This window comes from Geotrypetes seraphini, chromosome 2 (assembly GCF_902459505.1).
Source record: "Geotrypetes seraphini chromosome 2, aGeoSer1.1, whole genome shotgun sequence".
Taxonomy (NCBI): domain Eukaryota; kingdom Metazoa; phylum Chordata; class Amphibia; order Gymnophiona; family Dermophiidae; genus Geotrypetes; species Geotrypetes seraphini.
In genome coordinates, this window is record NC_047085.1 from 496,420,796 (window position 1) to 496,435,612 (window position 14,817).

At 40.8% G+C, this 14,817-nt stretch overlaps 1 protein-coding gene across 2 annotated transcripts in view; it reads right to left on the reverse strand.

Annotated features, from left to right (window-relative positions):
- Positions 1 to 14,817, reverse strand: part of LOC117354436 (BPI fold-containing family B member 4-like) — an 87,446-nt gene that overhangs the window by 11,825 nt on the left and 60,804 nt on the right. For both annotated transcript variants that reach the window (XM_033931970.1, XM_033931971.1), the window contains 3 exons: positions 8,370 to 8,423; positions 3,269 to 3,439; positions 573 to 640 (listed from right to left, as the gene is read on the reverse strand). In XM_033931970.1, coding sequence (XP_033787861.1) covers positions 573 to 640; positions 3,269 to 3,439; positions 8,370 to 8,423 — 293 coding nt within the window. The remainder of the gene's footprint in view (positions 1 to 572; positions 641 to 3,268; positions 3,440 to 8,369; positions 8,424 to 14,817) is intronic.

Below are 14,817 nucleotides of genomic sequence, written 5' to 3' on the forward strand. Positions count from 1 at the left end.
AAAAAAAAAAAAAAGAATCTGGAAGTTCATTACTAGTCATTACAGTTAATTGTCCATAAGAGTTATTATCTTTTTTTTTTTTTACTATGGCACGCTGAAAAGTGCTGAAGTACCCAATGTGGCCCTTGTGGCAAAAGGTTTGGAGACCCCTGACCTAAATGATAGGTAAGTGTGATATTTTCAAAAATATTACCCCCTTATAGTCTACAAAAGATAGACGCAGCAAAGCAGGGGAGTGTGCAGTGCAATGGTTAAAGCTACAGCCTCAGCACCCTGAGGTTGTGGGTTCAAACCCATGCTGCTCCTTGTGACCCTGGGCAAATCACTTAATCTCCCCATTGACGCAAGTACATTAGATAGATTGTGAGCCTGCCGGGACAGACAGGGAAAAAATGCTTGAGTATCTGAATAAATTCATGTAAACCGTTCTGAGCTCCCTTGGGAGAATGGTATAGAAAATTTAATAAATAAACAAGAATCCATAGGCAGATGGCAGTTTCCGTTTTTGAGAAGGGAGCCTTGGGTGATCTGCTTACTGCTAACATGAGAGAAAACAAAACACATGCAATTACCTGATCAGATTTGCAGTGGAAAAAAGCTTCCCATGGACAACTTTAAGGGTAATACTCAAAGGGATATCCTATAAAGAGAAGAAGAAGTCAGTCAGTGTAGGGATCTGGGCTGAACCAGTCCTGACGGTCCTGGTTCATCACCATAGAAGACTGCCAGGCTGTGAGGGACCAGCGGGCAGTCTGGATTAACCAGGGCCGGGCATGAGCCTCCCTGACTGTAGGAGGAACAGTGTCCGCGTCCCTTGTGTTTCCTCATGGGGTGGGTGTGCCTTCCTGTTTCTAATCTTGTCTGTCTTCTTGCATCTTGTCTGATAGGCCCTTGCTATTAACTGTGAGGCTTGTACTACAAGGGAGTGCTGAAAAGTTCTCAGCCTTAGTGGGGGGGGGGGGGATGCCCTAGGTGTCATCTTGGTGGGGGCAGTGGCACCTCTCTGCTCCCACCCCACACACAAACACACCGTGCTCTCCCCCTCCCTGTACCTCTTTTAAATCTTCTCCAGCCTGCTCTCCTCTGAAATCACTTCCGGGTCATGGGAGCAGGAGGTGACTTCAGAGGGAAAGCCTATCACTAATTTCTTAGTAAATAAAGATTTTTGGGGTCCTCCAACCATAAAATTTTGTCATTCTAAAATGATGTCTTTATAATTGGATAACATCTAATCTTGTATCTTTAATATTTTTCAAAAAATATATAATAATAATAACTTTATTCTTCTATACCGCCATATAGTTTTCACCCAGGTATCCCTCAGTAATCAAACTGAGAGACATAGTTATAAATGTTATAAGATGTGTCATTTTACTGCTACCTGGTGCTATTTAAGCACAGGTCTCATTTTATGCAGTGAGATCTAGGATACAAGAAGGCTTGAAGCGCTCTAGAGGAGGGAGACGAAAATGATAGGTGGTTTGCGCCAAAAGACGCATAAGGAGAGACTGGAAGCCCTGAATATGTATACTTTAGAGGAAAGGAGGGACAGGGGGATATGATTCAGACGTTCAACTACTTGAAAGGTATTAATGTAGAACAAAATCTTTTCCAGAAAAAGGAAAATGGTAAAACCAGAGGACATAATTTGAGGTTGAGGGGTGGAAGATGCCTAGAATGCGCTCCCGAGAGAGGTAGTGGAGAAGAAAACGGTGATGGAGTTCAAAAAAGTGTAGGATGACCACAGAGGATCTAGAATCAGAAAATAATAGTAAATATTGAAGAACTAAGGCCAGTACTGGGTAGACTTGCACGGTCTGTGTCTGTATATGGCCGTTTGGTAGAGGTAGGGCTGGGAAGGGCTTCAGTGGCTGGGAGGGTGTAGATGGACTGGAGTGAGCTTTGACAGAGACTTCAGTAGTTGGAACCTAAGCACAGTACTGGGCAGAGCATTGGATTCTTGCCCAGAAATAGCTAATATTAAAACCCCAGCATTCATTCATAAAGTTTTGATTCCATATACTACATCGAGAGTACTACGGTCAAATGACCAGCATCAATTGGTCGTCCCTTTTTTAAAAGTTATTAATACACGGCGTCAATCTATCTTCTTGGTTACGGCTCCTCAAGCTTGGAATGCCCTTCCAATTTATTTAAGAGAAGAAAGGGTTTTGGATAAATTTAAGAGTAAACTTAAGGGCTTTCTTTTTAAAGATGCATTTAAGGATTAAATGAATTGCCTATGCCTTTAATTCATCCTTAATATTATAATGAGTGTCTCTCCCCTTTCCCAATGTGTTATTTACCTTAATCGTTCCTTTTTGACTTAAATTGTATTTCTTCTCTAAACTCTCCCTATGTTGGACCTTGTATGTATTTATTGAATTTTAATATGTTTAGTAATAGTTTTGTTAGTCATGTCTTTTTCCCTCGATTCTGTAATTTTTAACTGTACATCGCTTAAAATTTGGAATAGGCAATTAATCAAATTTTATAATAAACTTGGAAACTTGGAAGATGAAGAAAAAAACCCCCAACAAATTTTTAGATTGAAATAAGTTGGGCAGACTAGACGGACCATTTGGTTCTTTATCTGCTGTCATCTACTATGTTACTATGACTAATAACTGGGGTTAACATCAAAAAGGTAGCCAGATTGATAATTTCTCCTCTTAATGTCATCTGCATAGATAAATTTGACACCTAAATGCCTGACAACCCAACCCAAGGAATAAAGAAATGCATAGACCAGTATGGGTGACAATAGGGACCCTTGAGGAACACCTACTTGACCTCTCTTTCATCTGATTCCTTAATTTGACTTTAAGAGACTTTTATAAAGAGCAGAAGCCAATCGAGGATACTCTCATAATTCCTAGATCTTGTAGTCTCTGCATCATCAAATCCACCACACAGGGCCCTATTTATGCACCTCGTATAAGCTAAATAAGCTCCAACATAGGCCCTTACGTCAGAAGAAGCCTCATGCTTCACTAGCATTAAAAACTATTAAACCATAAATTTACTTAACAGAACAGGGGCCTTTTTAAATGTTACAATTTAGGGATCACAATACACATAAACCCAGCCATGCCACCATAGCTCTAAGATCATGTAAAGTTGACTCCCGAACCCTGATGACATAGGATAAAAAAAGAGATATATCTCAACAGTCTTGCAATTGTCTTGCCATTATTGCATCAAGATCTTGAACCAGAGAAGCTCAGGAGAGCATAGGAGGCGATGATACATGGACAGGTCAACTTACAACTTTCAGGACCAGCAGGGATTTGGCATCAACATTGAGTGGTTTCACAATTATATCAATAGAAGAATTGAGGAGCATGGTCAATTTATCTGCTTCTAAAGTGACGACTGGGGGGCTGGCCACAACATTTTTCAGTATGATAGCCGCAGAGACTGGATACAGCTCATTAATCTGTTACAAAAAAATAAATAAAGAGGTTAACAAAATTTAGATTTATTTTATATCCAGGAACACATCTCATTCAAACTGGAATTCCAGTCTATTGCAAACCCTGTTAAGAGCTACAGTCATGTCAACAGCAAGAGCTGCATTTATTTTGTATGGAAGGGAGGGAAAGAGAGCAGAAAATCAAAGGGAATGAGCAGGGAAATAGAGGAAAAAAGAGGTACCATTTTAAACAGAGTTTCTACACCCAACTAGTCAGGTCTTCAGGATACCCACAATGAATATGTATGAGATAGATCTGCATATGATGGAGGTAGTGCATGCAAATTTTACTCACGCATATTCATTGTGGATATCTTGAAAACCAGACTGGCTGGGTGTGTCTCGAGGACTGGGTTGAAAATTCCTGTTTTAGAATATACTGTAGATAGGCTAAAGTAGAGTTACCATATGGCTTCAGAAAAAAAGAGGATGGATTGAAATATTCAGGTTTTTCTTTCACTGAAAGCAATAGAAGTAAGGAGGACCGATAGAGACAGCGGAGTTTTACTGTCATTGAAAGCAATGGAAGTAAAACCTGGATGTCTCAATCCGTCCTCCTTTTTCTAGAGCCATATGGTAACCCTAGGCCAGGGGTGTCAAAGTCCCCTCCTCGAGGGCCGCAATCCAGTCGGATTTTCAGGATTCCCCCCAATGAATATGCATGAGATCTATTAGCATACCATGAAAGCAGTGCATGCAAATAGATGTCATGCATATTCATTGGGGAAATCCTGAAAACCCGACTGGATTGCGGCCCTTGAGGAGGGACTTTGACACCCCTGCCCTAGGCTAAAGGAAGTTACCCTGGCACTGGGATATCATTCAACATGTGGAGGACTGAATTGTTGTTATGTTATATCCCACCAAATTCTTCTGAGCAAAGTTCAGGGTGGGTTACAACAGGTATTAGCAAAAAGCTTTATGATAACCTCCTAGCAAACTCGAACCCTCCATCACCAGATTGTTAACCACAACATCTGACCTCAAAGCATTCCGTAAAGAAATCAAAACACTGCTGTTCAAAAAGTATATACAATCTACCTAATATCCCTCTCCTCTTCCCCACTTACTCCGACCAGGCTCTGCTCACTCCCTGGCACCACACCCTTAATTGACCAATAAAAAACGAAAAAAAACAAAACAAAAATAAATAAATAAATAAAAACGAAACGCCAAGAAAGCTACCTGAAACCTAAATCATCCTACCGAAACCGACTATCTACCAACGTATGGAAACAGACTACTTGCTATGTAATGTAATGTAACCTGATTTATCTTCCAATGTTATTAAGTCTATACCCTCATTCTGTTATTAAGTCTATACCCTCAATCTGTATTCTCCAATGTCATGTACCCTCCTGGAAATGTCCAGTTCTCTTCTTATGTAATCCGCTTTGAACCGCAAGGTACAAGTGGAATAAAAATCACTAATGTAATGTAATGTAATGTATTAAAGCAGGTTGCAACATGTAGACAGGCAGATTACAACAAATAGTCATAGCAACACGATATTTGATATAATATCAGGTATTACTAATTACGACAATCTGAGTGACTAATGCGATACAATTGACCTTGTACCTATATTAATGGTCGTGCAGCAATTAGTGTCATCTAATTCACATAGCTTCAGTGATGTACTGTGTAATGCGCATGGTTAATGCTATGTAAATTATATTATAGTGTAATTTATTTTTTTGAGGTATAAGTGTAACATTTCGGTGTCTGTTTTCCTTGGTAATAGATTTTTGATATGATGTGTTTGCATCGTATCCTGATGCTATACTCCTGGCCAGGAATTTTGTTTTTTTGTTGAAAATTTTTTTTATTGAGTTTCAAAAGTACAGTAACAAGAAAGTATAACAGTTGTACATTACATGAACACTGTGTGCTTGAAAAATACAGAAGAACAAGGCATATGCATGGGTACATTCAGTATACTGTACATATCAGAATAATAAATGTGATTAAACCAAAAGAGCGATGGGTTAAGGTCATCATACACTGTGCTGAAAAGATATTCACCATATTTAATATATATGCTCCAAATGGAGATAACCCTGCTTTCTTTCTTGAGATCGCAGCTTCAGTTCTCATTACTTATGACTCAGGGATGGGGTTAGGGGTCTAAAAGAAATACATTACACATGAAATATACTTTTGAGTTTAATTTGGTTTGTATTTTATTTATGCAGTCTTGACCTCTTTTCATGTGTAATGTATTTCTTTTAGACCCATAACCATACCTCTAAGGTAGGCCTCCACCCGAAGTCCGAAACACGGACCGTGTCGGGTCATCCACTGGATCTCTCTAACATAGGATATTTTATATATGGGACTTTTTATATGGTTTTTACATGTATTAACATGTATTATACATGTATTATACATGTATTATAGTTTTAAGTTTATAAACACAAAATAAAGATTGTTTGTCTCAAGGTTGATGTGCTCTATCTCATTCCCCTTTAGGAGAAGAGTAAATGGTTCTCCCGGAATATGAGTCGTGCAGCCGAATTCTGGATGGTGTGGAGGGGAGCGAGATAGCTAAGTGGCAGTAATCTAAGTTTGAGGTGATGAGGGCATGGATAAGTGTTTTGGTAGTGTGTTCCGAGAGGAAGGGTTGGAGTTTGCTAATATTATAGAGGAAGAAGCAGCAGGTTTTAGCGATATGTTGTATCTGGATGGTGAAGGAGTGAGAGGAGTCAAAGATGACCCCTAGATTACGAGCAGACAAAACAGGAAGGATGAGAGTGTTGTCCACAGAGAATGAGGGAAGTGGAGAGGTGGGTTTAGGCAGGAGATATCCAGGCAGCAATGTCAGACAGGCAGGTTGAGACTCTGGTCTGGATTTCAGTAGAGATATTGGCACAGAGAGGTAGATCTAGGAGTCGTCAGCATAGAGGTGATACTGGAAGCCATGGGAGGAGATCAGTTCTCCAAGTGAACAAGTGTAGATTGAGAAAAGGAGTGATCCCAGGACAGAGCCTTGTGGTACATCAATCGATAGAGGGAAGGCTGTTGAGGAGGAACCACCATTGAATACCCTGAAAGTGCGATGGGAGAGAGAAGAAGAAAACCAGGAGAGGGTAAAACCCTGGAATCCCAACAAGTACAGCATATCAAGGAGTAGGTAATGATCAACAGTATCAAACAGATCGAGAAGGATGAGGATAGATTAGAGGCCTTTGGACCTGGCCAAAAACAGGTCATTGGAAACTTTAGTAAGGGCAGATTCCGCGGAATGTTGTGGGCAAAAGCCTAACTGAAGTGGACCTAGAATATCATGGGATGAGAGGACGGCCAGGCAAAGGTAAGAAGGGGAGGAAGGAGATGGAGTGATAGTTTGAGGGATACGTGGGATCCAGTGAGGGTTTCTTGAAGAGGGGTGTGACAACAGCATGTTTTAAGGCATCAGGGACACTTGCAGTGGAGAGCGATAGGTTGAGGATGTGACAGATAGGAGGGATGACAGAGGGTGAGATAGCACCTTTAGGGCGCTTGATACGTAAGCCTATAGGTTTAATTAATGCCTCTTAATTTTCTCTCATAAATTATTTTTGCTTGCTCACCCCCATTATGGTGGTCTAAGAAGGGGATAATTGGTATGAGTGTATAAAGAAGTATTTTAATTTGTTGGTTGGTTTCCTCCCTGTGTTAGATGGAACAAGATGTATTCTTGTGAAATTTGAATGTATAATTAAAAAAAATAAAATATTAAGCACCTTCACATCTCCCTTCTTGCAACCTCAACTCATGATCTCTAATTCTACCGCTTCCCCATCTCTGAGAAAGATATGCTTTCATATTAATACTTTTTAAGTATTTAAACGCCAGGATGGTCTCGGGGCTCAAGGATCTTCCGTATGAAGTAAGGCTGAATAAATTGCAGCTGTACTCACTTGAAGAACGAAGAGAGAGAGGAGACATGATTGAGACATTTAAATATATCACGGGTCGTATCGAGGTGGAAGAGGATATCTTTCGTCTTATGGGACCTTCGTCCACCAGAGGGCATCCGCTGAAAATCAGGGGAGGGAAATTTCAAGGGGACTCCAGAAAGTATTTCTTCACTGAGAGGGTGGTCAATCATTGGAATGAACTCCCACGGCAGGTGATTGAGGCCAACAGCGTGGCAGATTTCAAAAATAAATGGGATATTCATGTGGGATCTCTAATGAGGTAAGGGCAGGAGGTTGGTGAGCAAACTCATGGGGGAAGGGTCACTGGAGTGGGCAGACTTGATGGGCTTTGGCCCTTTTCTGCCGTCATTTTTCTATGTTTCTATGTTTCTATCTACCCATTTCCCTCCTGGGTTATTTGAGTCAGAGAGGCATGAAGTTTTGGAATATTATTATAGGAAGACAAGACACCAGCGTTTATTCAGGGCCTGATTATATAAACAGCGCCACTTGGCGTGATTGTCAATCAACTACTAGGCACCATTTATACAAACCTGCCTAGCGGTGCCTAGGCATGCTTAAGTGTTGCTAAGTGTCCTACAGGTAGACAACAGTATATTAGGCCAGGTTTTACTAGGCCTAATTTATCGGTACCTAACTTAGACATCTAGCGACACTTAAGTCAACCATGCCTATTCTTTGCCCCTAATCACGCCTACTTTTTAGGTAGACTTTAGGTGTTGCTAGGCACCGTGCAGAATTCCAAGCTCAACTTTTAATTTTTTTGGTTAATTATTCAATTAAGTCCAAAGGTGCGGTCAATTACCACACCATTTAAGCTAATTGATTTAATTTAGGTCAGGTGTGGATTTTAGTTAGGCATCACTAGGCAGCCTCAATTACAGTGCCCAGGTGTGCCTAACTAGGGTGTCATTTATAGAATTTGGCCCTCAGTGCCTGAGTTAATATTAATAATAGTACACGAGACAAACCTGTGGGATGGCGACACTCAGGGTAGCAGTAGTCAGTCGGTTCATATCACCAATCTGCAAAACCAGAACAGTGCAGATGAGTTTGTTTCCACAGATACCATTATACGGTGACCCATCAAAAGCACGCCGGACATTGGCGTGCTGACAATTACGCCCCGACATTTGTGTGTAGGACAAATGTGCTCCACCATTCTGACAGCTCTCAGGCCTTCCCTTTTGCACTCTGAGGGGCGGGGGGTGCGGGGGGTCCCCCCTACTACACTTACAACTTCTCGTCCTTCCATTTAGGGGTTGTGTGGAAGAGGGACCCTCCCCACTACACTTAAAAGTCCCGCTCTCCACCTGAAACCCCGCTCTTCCGCTCTGGGGGGGAGTGCGGGGACAAGGAGGAGGGAACAGGAGGCTGAGTAGTTGTAAGTCTAGTGTGTGTGGGGGTTCTCCCCCCACAACCCCCCTCACAGCGCTAATGGGAAGGCCTGACTGCGGTCATAGTGGCAGCGTGCATTCTTCCTGCGCGCAAATTTCGGCCTGTGATTATCAGCGTGACAATGTCCTGTGAGCTTTTCACAGTGTACCCATTATACTGCCATCCCTTCTACTTCCCCTCCCTCTCCCAATATTTTTTGGCTGTTAACGGACCATAATTTTTACTCTATGGTTTAACAGGCTCAAACCTTTACATAGCACTTAATGAAAAACTGCATATCCATGCTCACAGTAGCGTAGTGAGGGAGGTTGGCGCCCAGGGCGATGGCACCTGGCATCACCACACCATGCGCCCCACCACTCGGGCGTCCCCGCCCCCCACTCTTCCCTGATGCTTAAGCCCCCCCCCTCTTGAAGTGGTCACCGGTGTGAGCAGCAACTTCCACCTGCTGCTTGTGCCGTCCTTGGCGCCCTTCTGATGTCATGTCCTGATCCCACGATCAGGAAGGGATGTCAGAAGGGAGCTTGCGCTGGAAAATTTAATTGGAAAATTTAACCTTATTTCTTGAAACAAGTTACGATGATATTTCAGATCATGCCACTCTCTTGGTTACCTTTACCTCAGAGAATTGTAAACGTATGGTGTTGAAAAATTATTTCTTGAAAAAAGATTTCTAATCTAATCCTTTGTCGTATATACCGGGTCATTCCCAAAGGGACTCGAGCCGGTTAATAGAATTTAGAATAAAATACATTAAGAAACAATAATAGGGTTAAAAGAGATAAAATTTATCATTCCACCATTAAGTATAACATAACATAAGAACGCCTTCACCGGATCAGACCCTAGGTCCATCTAGTCCGGCGACCCGCACACACGGAGGCCAAGTCAGGTGCTCCCAGATGGAGAACCTGATTACCTGTAATTTTTTAAAATATGAGTTAAATCAATTATTAGTTAAGAATCTCTGAAAGAGATAGGTTTTCAAAATTTTTCTAAAAAAAAGACAAAAGAAAAAGAAATTCTGATAGTCGTGGGAAGTTCATTCCAAACTTTTACCAAAGCATAAGCCAAAGTATGTGAGAGTTTCCTCTTTTGGGCGCAGAAACTACAAATGTTTCCAGATGTTTGTAGAGCTACCCAGTTTAGGCGAAAATCATTTCTTCAGTACAAATCTCGTGTATTATCATTGGGAGCAACTTTTTTCTTAACATTTCCCGCTAAATGCATGGTCACTTATTTAAATATGTCATATGCCTTCTTCGAACCCAATCAGTTAGAAAGATTCCTGATAGACAGGGAAACGGGTGTTCAAACTAAAACTTAAAATAGAAATATACAGGTTTATTTTTTTTCTTTTTCTTGTTGGTTATGTATGTTTAAGAATGACCTCTTTCTCTTCCTTGATGTGGATATCAGAAGTTCTAAAGCTGATCAAATACCACCACTAATTCTCAAACAATATTTTGACATCTTTGGACCTTTGATTCATGTATTAGTTACAGAAAGTTTAAATCAACACACAGTGCCCTTGGATTGGAAAAAGTCATATATTCGCCCTATTATTAAAGAAAAAAATATTGGTCATGCAGACCTGTCTAATTATAGACCAATTTCTAACATCCCATTTTTGGCAAAATTAACAGAAAAAATTGTTTTCAACCAAATTTCAGAGTTTGTAGAACAAACTAATGTGTTACATCCGAATCAAACTGGTTTTAGACAGCACCATAGCACGGAACACTCCCTTATTGGTATGACAACATCCATTCAATATTTTTTAGATCATCATCAATCGGTGCTGTTAACTTCCCTTGATCTTTCAGCAGCGTTTGATACGATTGATCATCAATTACTCCTTGCTAGACTCCATTCTATTGGGATTACAGATGAAGTTCTAGCTTGGTTTACATCTTACTTCAGTGATCGTACATCCACAGTTATTTTCAATGAATCTTCATCCCTACCTTCACAGATTTCACATGGGGTTCCACAAGGATCTATTCTTTCACCTTTGCTTTTTAATATTTTTCTGGCACCACTAATGACATTATGCCAATCCGTAGGATTTCATGTTTTTGCCTACGCCGATGATATACAGCTACTGCATCCATTAAATAATAATAATATAAGTGAAATTTCGGGTATTAATGGAAAACTTGATCAAGTTCATCATTGGCTGGATAAAAACAGACTGGCTCTTAATATTAAAAAAACTAACGTCATGCTCTTTCCATGGAAGGATAGTTTTCCTCTTGTTACTCCTATTTCAATTCAAAACATTCCCCTACAATCAGTCAAAAATACAAAAATGTTAGGGGTATTCTTTGATAATAAACTTAATTACCATGATCACATCAGTAACATTGTGAAAACTACCTTTTATAGGTTACGCAAAATTCGCTCCATCTCTAAATTTCTTTGTCCCAAAGCACTTAATATACTGATTCACTCTTTGGTGATGTCTAAAATCGACTACTGCAATTCTTTATTTAAAGGAATTGCTTTACACGAAATAAAACGATTACAAATTATACAAAATGCATCAATTAAATTAATAACCAAGTCTAAAAAATTTGATCATGTAACACCACTTCTCAAAAATGCTCATTGGCTCCCAGTCATTCACAGAATTACTTATAAATTATGTATAATTATTTTTAAAACCCTATATAATAAGACCCCTGCATTTTTATTTAGGTTTCTAATTCCATATTCTGCAAAGAGAATTTTAAGATCTAGTGAACAAAATTTATTATCTATTCCCTCACTAAAAATTATCAATACGAGACGACAATTTATCTTTTCTTGTACTGCACCGCAGACTTGGAGCGCCCTCCCTATTTTTTTACGGGAGGAGAAGGAGTTTGGGAAATTTAAAAATGAGTTAAAAACCTTCCTTTTCAAAGATGCCTTCGCAACCTAATTTTATTACTTTACTGTCTTATTTTACTTTGTTATACCTTTGTTAATTATTACCCTTTTGTATTTTCCCTTAATGTCTCTTCTTTACTTTATGAATTGTATTTCTTCCCTCCTTACCCATTGTTTAGTAATGTTAATTTAATGTAAATTAGCCTTATTTAAGTATTTGTACGTATTGTATTGTCCCCTAAACTAATGTAAATTTTAAAGTGTACATCGCTTAGAAATCCTGATTAAGCGATTAATCAAGTCACCTAATAAACTTGAAACTTGACCCATATTGCTTTAGAATACTGTATGTATTATAATTGTTATATTTAAATTTTAAAAATTTTAAAAAGAAGGGAGCTTTCGCTAGCGAACATTTAAAGAGATAGGCGGAGGAGAGGCGCTGGCGCCCCCCCTCCGTGAAGACAGTGCCCGGGGTGGTCCACCTCCCCTGTCCCCTTCCTATACCACTGCATGCTAATATTCTCTACCCTGCTAGTGCTCTGCTAATAAGATTTTAGTAGTGCCTTTGATCTAGTAGATCATGAAATATTGTTGAGTTGTTTAGACACAATAGGACTTTCAGGAAGGGTCTAGAACTGGTTTCAAGGTTTTTTTGAAGAAAAGATCTTATCAAGTGATTTGTGACGGTAACTATTCTCATTCATGGAGCAACCCATCTGGTGTGCCCCCAAGGTTCTCCGCTATCACCCACATTTCCCCTTTAGGACATTTATTAACAGAGTTTAAATGCAAAATTTTATACATACGCAGATGACATTTCTATTTTAATCCCTCTAAATAATTTTACCACTGAAATTTTAAACCAGATATCTTCTATTATGACTCAGATAGAACAGTGGACAATTAATTTCAAACTGAAACTCAATACAGAAAAGACCAAACTTTTCTTGGCTAGTCCCAATGACAAAATAACAAACTCATTGCTTCATCTTAATGGTCATGACTACCCGATTATTAAATCTATCAAAATTCTGGGAGTCACACTCGACCGACATTGAACACTAGCAGAACACACGAACTTAGTGGTACAAAAATGCTTTTTTACATTGTGGAAATTAAGAATCATAAAAAATATTTTGATCCTTTATCGTTCAGACTATTGGTGCAGGCCTTAGTTTTATCTATTTTAGACTATTGTAGGAGCACCCAAAAAATTCTAAGGAAATTAAGGATAATTCAGAATACAGTTGTTAGAATGATTTTTGGTTTAAAAAAGAATGACCATATTAGTCCATATTATCGTTTACTTCATTGGCTGCCTTTGGAGGCAAGAGTATTATTCAAATTTTCCTGTATCTACTTTAAGCTGATATTGGGATTGTCTCAAGCTTACCTTTTTCCTCATTTTGTTTTGCATAAACCATCAAGAGAAACTAGAAACTTCTACTTATTTGCTTATCCAAAAATGAATGGGTGTAGATATAAGACCTTCTTCAATAGGACCCTAGCATTTCAAGCTGGTAGGCAACAATCTTGGTTAGGTAAATGTATTCAGCAAGCTATGTTATCCTATTGCAGTTTTCGTAAATTAATTAAGACCACTTTGTTCGATAAGTTTATTACTTAGTGAGTTTTATTATTGAAATTCTATTTTACAAATATTTGTATTTTTTACTGTATTATTGTATTTCGCTGATTGTCCAGCTCTTTTTAGTGTAAACCGCCTAGAGCTTTTTGTTATGGCGGTATCTAATATAATAAAGCCCTAAGCGCGCATGCGCACTCCCACCTGTGTGCTCCTATTTTCCGTGAGCTGTAGGGAGCCGCAGGAAGGAGTGCACATGCGCGCGGCGGCACAGAGCCTGTCGGACACGGCGGCTCTTGCAGTCTGAAGGATGTGAACTGGCCAGGGCGATGTCAGCGGGGGCCGGAACAGACTTTAATTGCTGCCTCCCAGGCTTCTCCTCCTGCTCCAGCTGGGCCCGCGTAAAAAAAACCCCAAAAAACCCAGAGCTCGCTTCAGGTTCGGCAAGGGCTGCAGATCCTGAAACCTTCCAATTCTAGCAGCGTCTGCAGCACTCTACACACTGCTGGAATCGGGAGGTTAGTCGGGACCGCAGGAAGGGAAAGGAGGGTAGGGGAAACGCTGCTGCTGCATAGGGAAGTGGTGTGGGGGGAGGGAAATGGAGGGGGAGGGAATCCTGCTGTGGCTGCTGCACAAGGAAGTTGTGGGAGAGAAATGCTGCTGCATAGGAGGCAGGGAGAGAGACAGATAGAAAGAAAAGAAGAAAGACACAGGGCAGGGAGAGACACAGAAAGACAGACAGACAAAGGGGGCCAGGGAGAGAGACAGACAGCGGGAGGGAGAGAGAGACAGAAATAAAGACACACAGACATATATTCTAGCACCCATTAATGTAACGGGCTAAAATACTAGTAAAAGAATAAAGGTATTATTATTCCCTCCTTTCTGCCCTCCCCATCCATCTCACCCTCTCCACGTCCAACACTTTCTGCCTCCTGCACACTTTCTCTCTCTGTCATTGCCTCTTCCCTCAGTGGCATCCCTCTTTCCCACCCCCCAACCCAACATGCTCTCTCCCCATGCACCATCTCACCCTCACCTCCAGTGTGGAGCACCTTTCCTTTCCCTCCTTTTCTGCAAGATCCAGCAGCACCTCTTCTCCCTTCCTTTTACCTCCCCCCTGTCCAGCAGTACCCCTTCCCTGTTCCCCCTGTCCAGCAGTACCCCTTCTCCCCTGTCCAGCAGCACCTCTTCTCCCTTCCTTTTACCTCCCCCCTGTCCAGCAATACCCCTTCCCTGCTCCCCCTGTCCAGAAGTACACCTTCTCCCCTGTCCAGTAGTACCTCCCTTCCTTTTATCTCACCCCTGTCCATGTTCTCTCTTCCTTTTATCTCCCTCCTGTCCAGCAGTACCCCTTCTCCCTTCCTGCTCCCCCTGTCCTGCAACCGCTAGCTTTAGTTTAGCTTTAGCCGCGGTTTCATCAGGCAGCCTCAGGGCTTTTGTTAGGCTGGCTCGCCTCGCATCATCGAAGTGGGCCAGCCCAGCAAAGGCCCCACGGCTGCTTGATAAAACTGTAGCTAAAGCTAGCTGCCCTGCTGGTCCAGGGGTGAGAAGAAAAG